The sequence below is a fragment of the Pempheris klunzingeri genome, chromosome 24 (assembly GCF_042242105.1).
Source record: "Pempheris klunzingeri isolate RE-2024b chromosome 24, fPemKlu1.hap1, whole genome shotgun sequence".
NCBI classification, from domain to species: Eukaryota; Metazoa; Chordata; class Actinopteri; order Acropomatiformes; family Pempheridae; genus Pempheris; species Pempheris klunzingeri.
The window spans coordinates 5,573,447-5,586,919 of record NC_092035.1 but is presented as its reverse complement, the minus strand read 5'-3'; the positions used below and the strand labels follow the sequence as shown (position 1 = coordinate 5,586,919).

Here is a 13,473-nt window from a genome sequence, read left to right as displayed (position 1 = left end):
GTACTGGCTATTATCCATGCTACAACCTGAGTCTTTATCCTTCCCGTGCTGATGGGGGACACGATGTCTGTGGCTCTTGTGGCCCTGCCGGTCCTGGCACAGATAAACCTTCTAAGCCCTGTAAACACTCTTTTTCCTGGGAGGATATGAGCCTCCGATACATTTATTTTTTCAGGCATCTGAGAAAACACAAGAGGCGAGTTCTGACATTCCGTCAGACGACAGGCATGAGCTTTCATGTTCTGGTTCTCCCCCTGTGTCACCTGTGAACCAGTTTCGGCCAGTTGTCTGAATTTACATAACACATGACCCAGACAGGTGGCCCTACGGGATCCAGTATTTTGACAGAGTGCTGCTCACTCAGTTTTGTCACAAGGTTGTCAACCTGTTTGCAGAAGATTACACTTGTGTCTCATGCAGAAAACAGTTGGCCTTGTTTTGTGGCTATCACACATGTAAAGCATTCCATGTGTTTCATGGCCTTTTAGGATGATGAACAAGAGAGATTTTCCACTCGGGATGCCCCTGACAGATTTTCAATTCGCACAAGCATGAAACAAAATACCATATGTCAGCCGAGGACCAGGTAAAATATTTATGTCTGCTCCTCTTTGGATGGATTACATGGCCTAGCTTCATACAAAGCTTCTATCAATCGTCTATGGGTAATTTGGCGAACATAGGGCTTAAATGTCAGTCAGGACGACCACCTCACATATGCATAATGCATTGAGCCAGCATATGTTTCCCGAATGCATGCAGGCTAGGTTTAAGGGAATTTTCTTGGGTGTGTTTGCACCAAAGCTGCTCAAAGCTCCAGGCTTCTTTCACAGAACTATTTGTGTATGCTTGTGTATGTTTGATGTGTCTAAAGTGTGTGTGGCCTTGCAGATTTGTAAGGTAGACCATTAGTCAGCATTATCAGGATCTTATTGATGTATTTAATTACAGTGCTTCTATAAGGGGAAATAGGTTGGGCTGGACCATCTAATCTGGATCAGGTTATGTAGCTCAGGGATGGCCCAGAGTAGCAGCAGATACAGCAGTGCTCGTAAGTAACTGGGGCACCATTTGGATTACATAACTGCTGTGTTGCTGGGTTGATTCTATGCCTCTATTTATTTTTATCATTTGATGCCCGCCTGCGGATGAGACTCTCTTCGTCATGCGGGGACGCGCACGGTGAGCCCGATGGCCGTGGACGGTCTGTGAGCTGTTGCTAGCTGCTGCCAGCCAGCTTTAACTAGGTCATGGCAGAAGCTCTGTCAGGGGTCTATCCTATACAGTGGAGGCCATCACGGGGGTTTAATTACATTCCTATGGAAGTAAACACTGATAGGTTCGGTTTATGAAGTGACAAACTGAAATCATCAGCAGTGAGGAGAGTAATCTAGCAAAGAATGGTAGAGTTTGGGAAGAGCTGAGGTGGAACAAGCAAGTGCAACCCTGACTGTGTTTGGAAGCACCAGGAGTTATTTCGGGCTCCTCTGGTTTCTGGAGGTAAAGGTGGCATTTATTTTCTCTTTATACAACATTAAGTGACTGACAGTAGGGGCACTTCAATGATTTGATGAGCAGGAAACTCAAGTGAATCATCAGTACAAACCATGACCAACTGTGTTTGGAAATGTCCGGTATCAATAGGTGTGTGTCTGTTCGAGCTGTGGTTTAGAATTTGATCAATTCAGTCACATCTTTGGCGAATGAAACAGCTCTGGAAGTACGAATGTAGAGAAAAGGACTTGCTTGGAGCTCTGCCTGTTTTCACACCTATGTGCACCTGGCCTGACTGTCAGATTGTGGTTTTTTCGTTACAAAGTTTGGTGCAACCCAAAATGATATATAATAATATCCAACCTAAAATGACAGGCTCTTCTAAACTGACTAAACAGCACGTCTGAAGCAGCATGTAATCACCTCAAGGAACTTCTGCATTGGTTTCAGCTTTCAGGCTCTGTGATTGCTGGTTGGAATGGATATGATGAGTTTCCTGTCACATACCCAGACCATACTTGGTGCTTGTCATTGCCAAAAATGCTCCTCTACTTATCTTCGCATTCTGAGCTTTCCCTTGGTCTGTATTTGAAGCAATTGTCTCATTTCCACCTAACAAAAAAGCCATATGTGCTTCTATCTAAGATGTGGTGTCTAATGCATTTGCCCAAACCTTGAAGTAAAACTCATCAACTCAAGGATGCTGTAATCGGTGAGAGCATGTCCTTGTTTTCTCTTCTACACCCTTTTCCCTTCCAACATTTACAATGTGTGCAGCAATGCAATCATGCTAAGAGATAATTGATAACAAAAGGCCAAATTGAAAACACTCTGCAGGGGAGGGTTAATAATCAAGTGCTCCACATTACTGATTAAACGCTTGCTGCATAGTTGTGAGTTGTATTGAATAAACAGCATGTGGTAGTGCTTTCCTGTTTATCTCCAAAGTATTTGGGTTTAGCTAAATCCCCCTGGCTTTTGTCAAGCCTCCTCCTCGTATAAAGTCTTTTACATGCTGATTTGGTGCCATGCTGTTATATCAGGCTGCAACTTGTTTCATTGGCCCATTTGCCACTGGCGAAAGTAAGACAATAAAATTGTCCCAGAAACAAGCCCCAGAACAGACAAATTAGTTTGGTTTATGCTAAATTTAAGTGCAAATGAATTAGATGGCAAGCCAGCATGGACTTCGCTTGGCAGGGTTGGATTTCCTTGTCCTCCTCCCCCCACAGCCCATTACAGCTGATTTCTTACAACGCAGAATGGAGACATAAAACTAAGCAGGGGAGCGGGCTCTGTAGCTGGATGGGAAGAAATGCTCAGTCTAATCTGATTGGCTCCCACATCCTCAGGCAGAGAAATGGAGAGGTTTGATATTATTACTGAGCAACTCAAACTAATTGAGTGTAATTATACACTAGAAATCCACCGACAATGCCGTCCTCAGTGTGGGCCCCGTTCTCACGCCATGTTTATTACAGGATGCCAAGCTTAGGGGACGAGTGCTCCCTCAGTACTCACTCAGTGTGTCAGCTTGATTCTTGAGTAACTGATGTTAAGTGTGGTTCTGAGGCCGGGGCTGATTGGATAATTTGGTTGGAAGCCAGTCCCGCAAAAAGATTTAGACTCTTCTCCCTCAGAGCACTCAGTCTCTCACACTTCATCTTGAGTCTTTAAATCAAGTTTCTCAGCAGGGGTGTACCAGCCTCCGGCCGGGTCTCTGGCAGCTCCCTCTGTGTGCAGGTGACATACCACGCATACCTGGGCTCACCGCGTGGGTAGCCACGGGGCCACGGGGTGTGGGAACCCAGCAAACTCTGGGACACTTGCTGACTATGAGAGGCAGAAGAGGTGGCGTTTTTTTTCCTTCTCTTGTCTCATGGGAACCGTCTCCTCTCTCTTGGGCCTGTCGAGGAGCGATTACAACATTGACTTTTCCCTAGACTCCAGTCTGAAATGCGACGGCACCCCCCATAACCAACCACATGCTGTGGATAAGACTAAGTGGCCTCCATCCGCTTGTAAAATTGGTTTAATAATTGTTCAGGCTGTTTTGATATGAGCCACTCGTCTGTTTTTCCAACCTCCAAGTAATGAGATCTGGCAGTCTCCTGTTAATACCAAACCTGTGTTTTTATTAGGGCAATTATATCATATTTTATGGATCCCGGCATCATGTGCAATTAAGTCAAATGCTGCTTTCATTTTCTCTTTCAAGACTGAAAGAAGATGATGTAAAGTCATTTGCACAATATGAAATCAGAAAGGAATCTCAGAAGGAGGTTTGAGATTCATTTCAGGCGAGTAAAGCAAAAGATTATCACATTTGGCTGTGGGTGATAATGAGCCAAGCATTCCAACTGACCTGCTTACTCTCAGCTTAGCATGTGAACTATCTCCCCTGCCTGCCAATGACATACTGATGTGCGCTAATGTGCGCTGAAATCTCTGACCCATGTCACAAGTTGCATGTATGTTACATGCCTCAGTAACAATCCTTGGCAATGCATGAATTTCACATTTGCCTGCTGAACATAGGTTGATGTCGTTCGCTGTTATCTTCAGTGACTCAGGGCTTATCACTTGTCGCTCAATCAAAGACACTTTAATAACGAGCCGCACATTAAAAGACGAAGCTTTTGGGTCAGTTCCAAACTGATTTAAGAGGCTTTTTACTTTGTAGTGAGAAGGACACTGAGTTTCTGCTGTGACCAGGGCCCTCTGCCAGCTCTTATAATTGGACATCCATTTTCCCTCGCTCAATGAGACCATCCTTTGTGCCCTTTGAGTTGAGGGGCCAATTATGGACTCCCGTCTTCCAATCATGATGGAGATCAAAGTCGATACCGGGGCCGCATGCGGTCGAAGTCACATGCGCTGTTCCCTAAACATTTGCGCTTTGCACCAATCGCTACTCACCCTGTGGTTTTCTTCAGAAGAGCAACCCAGAGGGCCTTTGGAGAGGCCTGCTGTCTGCAGCGACAAGGAGAGGACAGTCCTCTCTCTATGTGCCATTGTTATCTCCCCACAACATCAAACACTTTCAGTGTTTCCTCAGATTTGCTCAAGTGGAGGTTCATCAAGATAAGCTAGTCACACAGTTAAAAGTGAATTTGTTGTTGTTCAGCTCAATTGGAAGGAGATTGATTTTTAAAAAGCACGACATGCTTATATTTCCCCAGAAAAAGGCTTTGATTATGCCAGTTTTGTACTTAAGATCTAATCAGGTCACATTAAAAAGTGTGATCAGATCACATGGTCTCACTTCCCCCGAAGAAGCTACGTTTTTCATTTTCTTGCGATTGATCACTTTCCCCTTTCACTTAAAGCAAACATCCCTAAAAGTGGCAACAATATTCATTTGTAGGTATGAATTAGGTGCCAGATATCACAAGCCAGAAAGCCTGTTGTGTTACCATGACAACCAGCAGCCGGTAACATAAAATGCAGTAAATGTAAATGTCGTCTTGGTTTTTATAATGTGGTTATAAATCATTAAAACCGCACAACAAAAAAATGGAAATGAACAAATCTTGCGGCACCCTTGGCCTGATCTGAAGACACATCAGCGAGCTGTGGCACCAACTCTGGGAACCACTGAACTATCCCATGTGGAACTTTGACTTTTACTATACCACAAAATAAAAATGGTTTCAGTCATATTTGAAATAATTGAAGTCATGTTTGAAATCATTCGAGTGAACAGACTCTGGGTCAGCACAGGCTACTACTTTTCGGCTTTAAGAGATTTAATCCTCATTTCTCATGAACAAGTAATCCTACATATTACAGTAATGGAAGCACATGTTATTTTAGTTACCTTGCAGTGTATGCACATAGTCATGAACAAATTAGCATGCTGTATTATGTTCAACAAAGCGGTGAATGACTTTTTTGTAGTTGATTGAGAAGATAAATTGGCGAGTGTGTTTAAAAAAAACAACACTCCTCTCTCACTGAACACAGATGTCGAAAGCACTGTTTAATTTTTTTGGTTCACTGTGTTGAAATAGAGGCCTCAGCTGAGAGACTTGAAACATGATCCAAAGACAGTAGTCAGTAGAGCTTATCCCAGGGTGTTAACCCCGTCCACCTGGCGTGGAAGCTCCATCTCAGGGGATGCTTGTTTATCGAATGCAGATGAGGCACCATCTTTGGATCCAACACTGGCACTGCAGGTTTGGGTTTGAACAAGGCAAAACTGGCAGAGGGCGTCTAACAGGATTGGATGTGCAGATTAAGACCCCCGTGTACATGGAGAGGCAGAGGATGAGGAGGGGCTGCATCTGTCAGCACCAGGAAGCCCACCTCCTCACCTTGCAGCTGGGGCGGGACAGGCGTCCTCTATGGCCTCCTGGCAGATCGGGTGTGGGTGTGAGAGGCAGAGGGTGTGTGGTGGGAAGCGCGGCCTGCCTATTCTTCTGCACAGAGGCCGCCCTGTGATCACATCCTCCTCATCAGGCGACGAGCCAAACCCTCAGCTGGGATCCGAGAGAGCTCTTTCATGCTGGGTTTTCTAAAACCAGAGCTTAGCACGTGGGGGAACCAGGCTTGTTGTTGGGTTTACTGACCTAGATGTCTGTCTATAAATTCTTTTGAGCGTTTTTGAGCAGGGAGACACGTTCTGGATCTTGGCTTTGGCTAAAACAATGGCTAGAATGTATGTGAAAGGGGTCGCTTGTAGTGCCAAACCCACAGAGAATGTAACACTGATGGATTGATGCTGCTGCTGCTGCTGGTCTGCTAACATGCTGCACTGTGTTATTTAGAAATGTTTTCTTAATTACAGTTGGCTCCATTGGCACCACTTAACAGAAGAAATAATAGTAAAACAATTGTCCACAAAATGGTGGACAAATGGCAAAACAGTGTGGCGTGCTACTAGAATTATTTTATAATCCAGTTCATCCAGTTTCTGTGCAGAGCCAGAGAGTTTCTGGGCCTTGGTTCCTACATCTTTCCGTCCACAATCTCATCTAAATTTAGCATTTTCCTCTATTTCTTTGCCTTTTCCACAAAAATCTGTTTTTGACAGATTTACATTTCTGTTTTGATTCAGGAACACATGAGACTTGTTGTTCTTGCTAAATTCTGCGGATTGTTTGGATGTTACATTCATTCAATATGTGCTCTTTTCTTACTCTCAAGGCTAAAAAAACGATGTATGTTGGCATAAATAGTCTTTATATGTGGCGTTTCTTCAGTTCTGATCCCAGCTTCAGCCCCTGTGAAGGACTCTGTGTCGGTTGGTGGTCTGGGAAGTGCCACAACGACCCTAGAATCACTTCCTGCTCCGTCCGGGGAAATATTTACATGTTTCCGCATTAGCTCTGACCGCTGAGTAAATACATACAGAACCCACTTTAAAACTAACATTTGATATATGGCTCCACGTAAGTGCTCAAGGCCTCTCTTGTTTGTTTGGATATGTGCTGACTGATGACGACTGAGTGCGTGTTTGTGTGCCAACGTGTGCATGAATGCAGATGTGTGCTTACGTGTGTTGACGTGTACGATCATTTCTTCACGCAATTAGCTTGTGCTGTTTGTGAGTTTTAATACGGGATTATTATCACGGGCTTATCTCCAAACGTGTTCATGCCTGAGGACACAGTAAGACTCAACATAAGGTAAAAATAAAAGCCTTCTCGGGCAATTGTGTCACCCAGTGGAGGCTAAACTAGTTGTGCTTGTATGGCGACTTCCTACCAGGTGTTCACATGGAGGAGTGGTGCTTCCTCGCACCTGGTGACCTCTCTCTTTTTAAAGGGCTAGAGGGGAAACCTAAAGGGTTGGGGGTTGCAACCTGGTTTCATTTTTGCTCAGCACATTCTTACATACACATACATGACACCACTTCTTTGGAATTTCAGTTCCTTGTAATTTGCAAATAGTTTGTACCTTGTGACAAATGATATAAATTATTTAGTCATTTCTGCCTCGGTGTAGTCTTGCGGCTTGTCCAAACCACAATAATTGCCCGTAATTTGTTATATTGTATTTATATTATTTTACCATTAATCTCATTGAGGCATTGACAAATGGACCATATCATCTGCCAAGGATGCATTACCAAAATAGTCAGTCATTCCCTCCTAGATTCAATTTTCTGGCCCTCCCAGACCAAAATCATTATATGGGTATTAGTGTCATGATGCCTTCTTACTGACAAATGAAGCTTCCCTAAATCACCAAATGATGCATTTTTAAAATGGTAGTCTTTATCATGGAGACATGGTTGCTCAGTTCAGTAATAGACTGTTTATTATGCCCTTTGCATAGACTAGTTGACAGACATTGTATAATGGTTTACACTAGCTCAGATGACTGGTGGCATTAGCTTCAATCCAACCACTCATCTTCAAACCAATGGTGAAAGCACAGTTTGTTTGTACAATAGATTTCAAAGTAATTTCCTATTTAATAAAGGACTCTAAACTAGACTGAACCTGCTTTGATGGAAAACAATTATCCACTTATGGGAATGTGTTCAGGGCGGGGCGCTGATTTTACACCTGCATCACCTCCGCTCGCTCAGACAACCCGACCGGTGTGAAGCTACTGTGCCTGATGTCATAAATTCCAAAGCAAGGCTTGCCCAGGCGCCTGCTGACTGATGAGTTTGTAATCTCCGTCTGAGTAGGAGCACCACCTGCCACTCAACTCCCATCAATCACAGTGATAGCCACAGGTCATGGGCTCAATTCTCCATGGGAGAATACACAGCTAATGTAGGTCAGCAGGAGCAGGATATTCAGATTCAACATTTGCTGCTATGTCAAATATAAGATTAGGTGTACATGCATTATTTGGTGATTTTTCCCTCTGGACCTGTTTGCAGATGAGGGTGCTTAAACTTAAACGGTATATTAAACGACAACATTATTTTCTACCCCAGCCTCAGTTGGGCCCTTGCTGGTCACAAAGGAAGACTTTTGAGGTCTGCCGACTTCTGGTGAGATATATTCATGATATAAGCGTTGTGCAGCCAAACTGATCTAACTGTATGTCTGCAAACCAACCACTCAGGAATCATTTCCTGCAGCAGACGCGTTGATGATGATGTGAGTCACTGCTTTAACCCTCTTTAACACCTATCAAACAGCTCATGATCAGGCAACGTCACCTCAGGAACGTTAGAAATTGATTTTGGTGGTTATTTTAGGAGAATTTTGATGATTTTGCCCAGTCAGAGAGGAACTAGAGCAATAAGGAAGTGTTTACATGATGACATGACTCTCAGCTGCCCTGACAAGTGTTAAAAGAAGGCATATTTGATGAAGCATAATCTGGCACCTTTTCAGTGTTTTCTAACCTCTGAAACTTGCAAATCTGTTTTTGGTAAATACTTTACGGCTAAATTTGACTAATCTCCAGAACAGCTTTAATGTTTTCCAGTGTGAAAGAGAGGATTATCATCATCTCTTGTGCAGCTCACTTGGCCAGGCCTCTGTGAATTAAACAAAACCTGGTTTCAAAGTTCATTCTCAGGGTTTCCCTCAGGAATCTGGTTAGCAGAGGTGGTAAGCACTGATTCCTAATCTTGGGAACAGCTGAATGAGATAACAATATTACCGAAAGGTCAATTCAGTTCCTGTTCTTGAGCTTCTGATCATATCAAATGATCTTCATCAGCAGATGGATGGATGGCTTAAGCAGTTAGGGTTAGGGTTAGAAGGGTTAGGGTTAGAATTTCCAACCTGTTGTTCTTTGTTTTTGTCTTTTTTTAATCACCAAATGCTTTGAAAAAAGAGCACTTGCTCATTACGTGCAACTGGTATTTGTTCTTTTACTATAAAGGTAAATGAAATATACTTTCTGACACATTTCCTTTACATCTTACATCAGAGATAAGCACTCAGGGATAAGCTGTGGGATCAGAAAATGCTCCAAGAGCTTTCAGTGCTGTCAAAGTGTCACCGAGTGAGATGCTCAGCTCGTTTGATTTAAGTTACTGGATCACCAGCTCAATGTAAACTCTAGTGCTTTAGTGTGACAAGAGCTGCACCGCCCCACTCTTTATTTCCCATCCAATGGAGCCACGTGCCTCCCCAGTGAAAAGTGAATTGACCAGTGCAAAGTAGTGGGATCAAGATCCTCTGTTTTCCTGCCAGTGCTCACGAGTCATACGGCATATTTGATGTCAAACTGAGGCTCTGCTCTCACATTCAGACAGGGGAAAATACTCCTGAGGCAAATGTCAAGGAGCCCTTTCATTGGCTGTTTGATACTCCTGTCTCTCTGCCAGTCAGCAACATGAACACACACACAAATTCTCTCACTTTTTGCTGCCAAGGCCTTCTTTATATTGCCTTAGATCTCCCCAAGTGGCAGCAGCAGTAGCGTTAGTGAAGCGGCCAGTGTTCAGAAGCCACATTATGACTTTGAGTGTGAGTTTTGGACAGCAGGAACAGCCAGCTTAGCGTCTGAATCAGGCCCCTCTCCTGACATGTGTTAATATTTTATGTCCTTACACTCATGCACAAATACCAGCCAGTCACTGCTTTACACATAAACACTTAAAAACACACACTCACGCGCTCTCCTGGGCAGCAGACCACTGTTGGTCTTGCCCAGGTGATCTAATCCGACCTGACTTGCTGGTTAAATATTGACAAGAGCTGATGTGGCCTTGCTGAGGAGAGACAAGAATTCAGACAAGGCACTTCACTGCCAAGGCTGCACGACTGCCTGCTGCATCATCATTCCAGCACACACATACACACACACACCGCCAAATGCAAACACACACATACGCACAGTGGCAGGCAGCAGCTGAGACTCAGCAAGGCAACCAGGGCAGAAGTGGGGAGCGAAGCGGAAGAAGAGGAAGGCGAGCAAAGGGAAAAGCGGAGGCAGGATGAGCCAGTTCTCGGACCACGGCATCGTGTCGGTCTGCGGGAGGATCCGAAACGTCCCCCTGCTGGAGCTGCTGGCGGTGAGTCTCAGTCCATACGTTCCCCCTCTGGTCCCTCCATCCCTCCCAGCACTCCGCCCGTCGAGGAGGTATCTGGGGCAGGAGGCAGGCTGTCTGGAGCTGGAAGTAGGTCTGACTGGGTGATAATCAGGCTAACATCCTGCCCTCCAGTCCGCCCAAATCCACAACCACCTACATCGCTAGTGCCCCAGACAGGAGACAGGAATTGCCCAGGGTTAGAGGTGCAGGGCAAGGGGGAGGGTTGGTGAAGGGAAAGTATTGTATTTGGTGTGTGCATGCAGTATTTGCCCTTTTTTGTGCTTCCATGTGGGTGTTGTGCTGAAACAAATATTTTTGATAATTGATTTATTGTTGTCAAAGCAAAAAAAGACAAATATCTGAGTGGATTTGCTGCTTTTCTTCTTCGTAATTTCAATATGCGTTGGTTTCTGTCTGCTGGTTGGACAAAAGTGATGCGCTGCATTGATTAAATGTTTAACCAATTAATAAGAAAACAAATCCAAAGATTAATTTCTAGGAAAAGTGATCATCCCAGCTTTGCTTTTTGGATTGGCAAGTGTTTGCAATATGTAGGAATCCTTTACTGTGCGTGGTGCATCTCGAGAGGAGTGATCTTACCACGTTCCATATGTAGGTCACTAGCCGACAAGCTGCGACTGCCACTAATTACATGCGAGAATCAAGCTTGCTCCGTGTTTCCGATACATCTCCAGAAGGTCTGAATCAGGGGACCTGCCTGCCATCTGCATGTATTAACCACAAGTGGTTGAGATGGATTGCGAATGTTTGACAGTTTATTACTAGGTTGCGTAATGTGCAGTGTGTGTGTTGATGTGCGTGTATGTTGGGGGAGAAAGCAGCATTCAAATATGATGCAACAGCCAGATCTAAAAATATCACCTTGGTTTGAGGTGATTTTGAATGCTTTGATTCTTGACTTTTTTCTGTTTCTTATTTTTACTTTTGGGAGGGGGTATAGCAGCAGGGGTGTTGGATCGTAAGTGCTTCGTTGGATTGACTGGAGACAAGTGATTTGTGCTCTTCTGGAAAGGAAAGAAAATTGATTATTTGTGAGGGACATTTCTCTCTCTATCTTTATCTGTCTTTTCTCTATCTTTCATTTTTCATCCTCTCTCCAAATCTCTCTTTCAGTGCCTCTTTCGCTCTTCCCTCCACTTCTCCTGAATTTTTGAGCCAGAGGTGTTTTGTGGAAATCCAGGGATTCTTAGCCTCTGCCACCGCATGGACGCAATTATGCAGACAAATGTCTCCGCCGAGCTCCGAGGCTCCATATATCCTTTATCTAATTACATTAACAGGAGCTGGATAGTGACTAATGGCTCGTGGAGGAGAGGCAGGGGAAGGGGGGAACATACGACGAAGAGCTGCAGAGGCCCGGGATGCATGATTGCATTTTTCCATCTTATTTCGCTCTCTTGTGCCCAGATCGCTCCCTGCGCTCCGTTTAGAAATCCCCCCAACATCCCCAAACTTACACACACACACTCACATTCTGACCCAGTGAGCCTTTTTCCAGCCTGAAAGACTTCTATGCAGTCTTTCTCTTTGGCTATAATGCATTGTGGCATGAATGTTGGCATTATGGCTGATGTTCTGCACTGTCTATCATATTTCTGTGTTGCAGGTCTGCACTGACGCTGCACTCAAAGCCTCAAACAAAATAAAGCTTTGTCAGGGCCACAAGAGACTCTTCCTTGTTATCACTGCTTTTACTGTGAATTGAATGGAAGCGGCCACAAGTGAATGCTGACTTTTCAACGGTTCGTTTTTGGCAAGCAAACCACCTTAAGAGTCCAGGAGTGCTTTTTCTTTATCATCATCAGCCGGCCGAGCCCGTGCTGCTGAAATAAAAGCCTTATCAACCTGCCTGTGGCAACAGTGAAAAAGAGGAGGGAAAGCAAAAGCCATTGTGCCTCCTCATGACTTAGTCATCCGTTCTACTCATCATAAAACAAATCTGTTTTTAAGAGGAGCAAACGGGTGTTCTGCATGCTCTAACCCATTAGCTAATAAATACATAATCCAAAGCATACCAGAGGATTTTGGGTTCCTCAGGGCAGCCTTTGGTTTGATTCATTTTAATATCAACTTGAAGAAACTTGCTCATCCACCGAACAGTATCTCATTGTTGTAGCTGAGTTGCAAACAGGGTGAATGTAGTGAGTTCACCCTGAAAATTTCAAGCCTGGTTTAGGGCACTATGTGCATTGGAATTGAAAGGAAAATAAACGTTTTTGGTCGCTGTAATGATTCCTCCTGAAGAGATCCCTTCTTAGGGATGTAAAAATGCATTAAAGAGACAGCTGGAGCTAATATGAAGCTTCAGCAGTCTGAGTTTCTTGGTATCTACTGAAGTTACGGTCTTGATGGGGCCAAATTCCCTCTCACTGCTCTTCATGGTCATGGCACATAGAGGATGTTGTACTAACAAGCCCAAATGCCATGTGTCACATTCGTTTGCTGCAAAAATGACACCTGGCAGTCATGACGCAAAATGGTGATGATTCATTCAAGTGTCTGAAATGTCACCTTACTGCTCACTGCAGAGCAAACTAGTGACTTTCTGTTATGGGGAATAATTATGTGACCGAGTGAGCAGACAGTCTCGTTTTTTTTTGTTTGCGCTGTTGTGCCACATTGCAGGAAAAAAAAAGGGATGAGCCGCTCACAGCTGCAAAACATTACAAGTAATTATGGATGGTGGCGAGATGGCTAGAGGAGGATCCTGGAAAACAAAAGTAAATATTAAATCTGTCTTTCGCTCTGTGAAGTTTAATTTGCTGTGGCACCCAAAGTCGCAGTTTGATTGACTGTGTGTCTGCGTGAGCAAAGCATCATTTCTTTAAAAAATCCATTGATTTCTTGCATATTGACTGCCAATACACGATGTATACAACCTCTAGTCAAAGCTTCCTTGAACACAATCTCAGCTGTAATGTAAGCTATATGCGATTTTTAATGAGTCATATTCATTGATATGGTAATTTAAAATCACATTCTGAAAAGGGTAGCTTTTGTTT

The 13,473-nt window shown here is 44.0% G+C and overlaps 1 protein-coding gene across 1 annotated transcript in view; it reads left to right on the top strand.

Moving 5' to 3' along the window:
- The first annotated feature begins 10,354 nt into the window (after nt 1-10,354).
- LOC139223603 (nck-associated protein 5-like) overlaps nt 10,355-13,473 on the top strand; it is a 103,683-nt gene continuing 100,564 nt past the window's right edge. The window contains exon 1 of the mRNA XM_070855573.1: nt 10,355-10,432. Within this exon, the coding sequence (XP_070711674.1) occupies nt 10,355-10,432 (78 nt within the window). The remainder of the gene's footprint in view (nt 10,433-13,473) is intronic.